The sequence below is a fragment of the Panthera pardus genome, unplaced genomic scaffold (assembly GCF_024362965.1).
Source record: "Panthera pardus isolate Hobbes unplaced genomic scaffold, ASM2436296v1 HiC_scaffold_8, whole genome shotgun sequence".
Classification (NCBI taxonomy): domain Eukaryota; kingdom Metazoa; phylum Chordata; class Mammalia; order Carnivora; family Felidae; genus Panthera; species Panthera pardus.
In genome coordinates this window covers 3,523,292-3,526,374 of record NW_026527013.1, presented here as the reverse complement: position 1 = coordinate 3,526,374, position 3,083 = coordinate 3,523,292, and the positions used below count along the sequence as shown (strand labels likewise).

At 69.0% G+C, this 3,083-nt stretch overlaps 1 protein-coding gene across 1 annotated transcript; it reads right to left on the bottom strand.

The window, feature by feature from the left end:
- Nucleotides 1–372: 372 nt before the first annotated feature.
- FEM1A (fem-1 homolog A) lies at nt 373–2,695 on the bottom strand. The gene is given in 2 exon segments (XM_019430897.2): nt 373–1,505; nt 1,507–2,695. Coding segments are annotated over 2 exon segments (1,968 nt in total). The 5' UTR covers nt 2,557–2,695; the 3' UTR covers nt 373–587.
- Between the last annotated feature and the right edge of the window lie 388 nt (nt 2,696–3,083).

Sequence of the window (3,083 nt, the reverse complement as noted above, 5' to 3'; positions counted from 1 at the left end):
AACGCAACACCACACCAACGAAAGCCATGCGAGGGGCAGGCCGCCCGGGCAGGGAGCCCTGCCCACGGCCCGTGGTGAGGGCAGGGGGCAGGGGGCAGGGGGCAGGGCGCGGGCGGGCTGCAGAACTGAGAGCCGGCCTGCTTCTCCGACCCGCCGCCTGGGAGCGCCCCCCTCCCCCGTCCTCACCCTGCACTCGGCCGCGGGGGGGGGGGGGGGGGCGCGTAAAAGCAGGGACCCGATCCTCAGCTTCTTCCCGGTTCTCGGAAAAGAAGGCAAAAGCTTCGATCCCTCTGCCTCGAGGCAAGAAGGCAAAAGTCCTCCGAGACCCGGGCAGATGGGATGCAACCTCCCCCGATCAAAGACAGGCGGAGCCAGTTCCTCGAGCGCCTGATGCCGACGGCTTCGAGCACCAACGACTTGCTGATTCCTTTCCCCTCTCCGCAGAGCGGAGGGGACAGGGGCTCCGGAGCCTGGAGAGCCCTTCTGTCTCCCGCTGCCTAAGGGCTCGGGGGAGGGGGGAGGGGGGAGGCGGGGCGACGAGCGTGGGCCCCACTCTTCCCGGTGGTTTCTCGGCTCTCAGGACCCCGTCAGTGCAGCTCGATGAAAGCCTCCAGCTCCTCGGGGATGAAGCCCTTGTAGGGGATCTTGTTTTTGTCCAGGGCGCGGGCCGCAAGGCACTGCAGGGTCACGTAGTTGAAGGGCTGAATGGTGCTCTTGGCCAGCAGCTTTTCATCCAGCAGCTCGTAGGCGGTCTTCTTGAAGGCATTGGTGGCATCCATGTGGGCGCCCGCTTCGATCAGGGCGTTCATGATCCCGGGGCAGTTGTTCTGGGCCGCTATGTGCAGCGGGGTGTTGTTGTCAAAGTCCCGGCTGTCTGGGTCCGCCCCGCAGTCAAGCAGCACCTTGACCACCTGGGGAGAGGGGAACCGGCCCACCGGGTAGCGGCCGACGTTCGTGGTGTCCTTGTCCACTGCCATGTGCAGAGGGGTGAAGCCGTTCTTGCCCCGGGGGGCGCACTTCAGCAGCCGGTACACGGTCTGGTGCTTCAGGTGCTCCTGGTCCGGCGTGCACTCCACCTTCTCCAGCAGGTACAGCAGGTGGAGGATGATGGCCAAGGCCTTGGTGAACTGGGCCGAGTCCCCGGGCTCCTTGGGCAGCTGCAGGGCCCGCTCCACCTCCCGCACTCCTTTGCATAGCACGCCCATGAGGTCCGCAAAGCCGATCTGCGCGCCCGGGCTGCCCTTGGCCGCGCGGTCCTGGAGCACGTAGGAGAAGAGTTCGGCGAAGGAGAGGAAGCTGCTGGCGGTCATGGGGCTCAGGGGCTCCAGGTTGTTCTGCTGCATGTCCAGGGCGTACTTCCACAAGCGGATGCAGCGCTCGAAATTGCCCGAGTCGGCGTACACCGCCCCCCGGTAGCGGATGTAGTAGGACGTGTCCGGGTGGGCCGGCCCCAGGATGCGCTCCCGGACCAACAGGGCCTGCGTGCGCATCTCATCCGGGTCGGTTTATGAGCGCTTCCAGCTCCTCGGTGGTGGTCACCTCCCGGGAATAGTCATAGGCCAGCACCAGCTGCGGGGGCTCCGGTTTGGGCAGATACGCGCCGCCCTGGTGCCGCAGCTCCATGGCCCGTCTCCAGTGCTTCAGGGCCCCGAGCAGGTCCCGCTTCTTATCCACGTAGGTGGCTCCCAGCAACTCGAGGGCTTCCACGGCGGCCTCCCGGCTCGTGGGGCAGCAGCTCTCGTACGCGTCACCGAGCGCGTCCTCCGGGGGGGAGCTGCGGCCGCGGGGCCCCGGGGGCGGCACGCATGCCGGGCCGGCGGAGGGGCCCCCCTCCCCAGCAGGCTGCTCCTGGATGAGGTACTCCACGATGTTGGTGTGGCCCGTGACGCTGGCCGCCAGCAGCGGGGTCATGCCGTAGCCGTCGCGCTCCATGCGGGCGTGGCAGCCGAGCAGCAGCTGCAGGATCTCCAGGCTGCCGGACTCGGCGCAGTCGTGCAGGGCCGTGTTGCCCTTGGCGCTGCGCCGGTTCACTTGGGCGCCCTGCTCCAGCAGGTAGCGGGCGATCTCGCGGTGGCCCTTGTAACAGGAGATCATGAGGCACGTGTGGCCGTGCCGGTTGGCCACCTCCAGGTCGGCCTGGTGCTCGCCCACCAGGTAGCGCACCACCTCCAGGTGCCCGTCGAAGCAGGCGGCGCGCAGCGGCGTCGAGTTGGTGCGCGTCGTGCGGTTCACCGACGCCCCGCGGCGCAGCAGGCTGCGCACCACGTCCAGGTGGCCGGCGGCCGAGGCGGCCCACAGCGGCGGCGCGCCCTCGATGGTCTCGCCGTCGAAGTGCACCGAGCCGCCCGCCTCCACGCTCGCGCCGCACCGGTCCACCAGGTACTCGACCACGTCCAGGTGGCCGTAGCGGGCGGCGATGAGCAGCGGCGTCCCCCCGCCGGCCACCTCACCCGTCAGCTCGTCCAGCTCCTCCCGGCTCCGGCCGCTGAGCAGCTTCTGAAGCAGCTGCAGCTTGCCGTCGCGGGCGGCGTTGTACACGGCGGTGCGGAGGTCCATGGCGCGGGCTTCCGCCAGGCCATGGGCCGGCCGCCGGGGGACGCGGAGGGCGCGGGCTAACGCCCGGAGGGGCGGGCGGCAACCTTCACCGTCTCCCCCGCCGCCATCTTAGGGGCTTCTCCGGCGGAACAAAATGGCTGCCGCGTCCCGGCGCTGCGCGGGCTCGGGGGGGGCGCGCAGGGAAATGTAGTCCTGGGAGCCGGCCTCCCCCTCAAGACAGACGAGGGACGTAGAGGGTCAAGACTACCGCTCCTAGGAGGCCGCGGGCCAGCAGAGGGGACCTGGGAGCACGGTGCATGGTGGGGATTGTGGTTCCGAGCGCAGAGGGTTGAGGCGGAACCTGGCCGGGCGTGGACTACAATTCCCGTCGCGCAATGCTATCCCCATGACTTCTGGGAACCCGGGCAAGTCTGACTACGTACTTCCTGTGGCTCTCTCCGCGCTCCGGCCCACAAGGAAACGCGGGCGCGGGCCGAGAGACTACATTGCCCGAGAGGCATCGCGAGCGACTCGGAGCCAATCGGGAG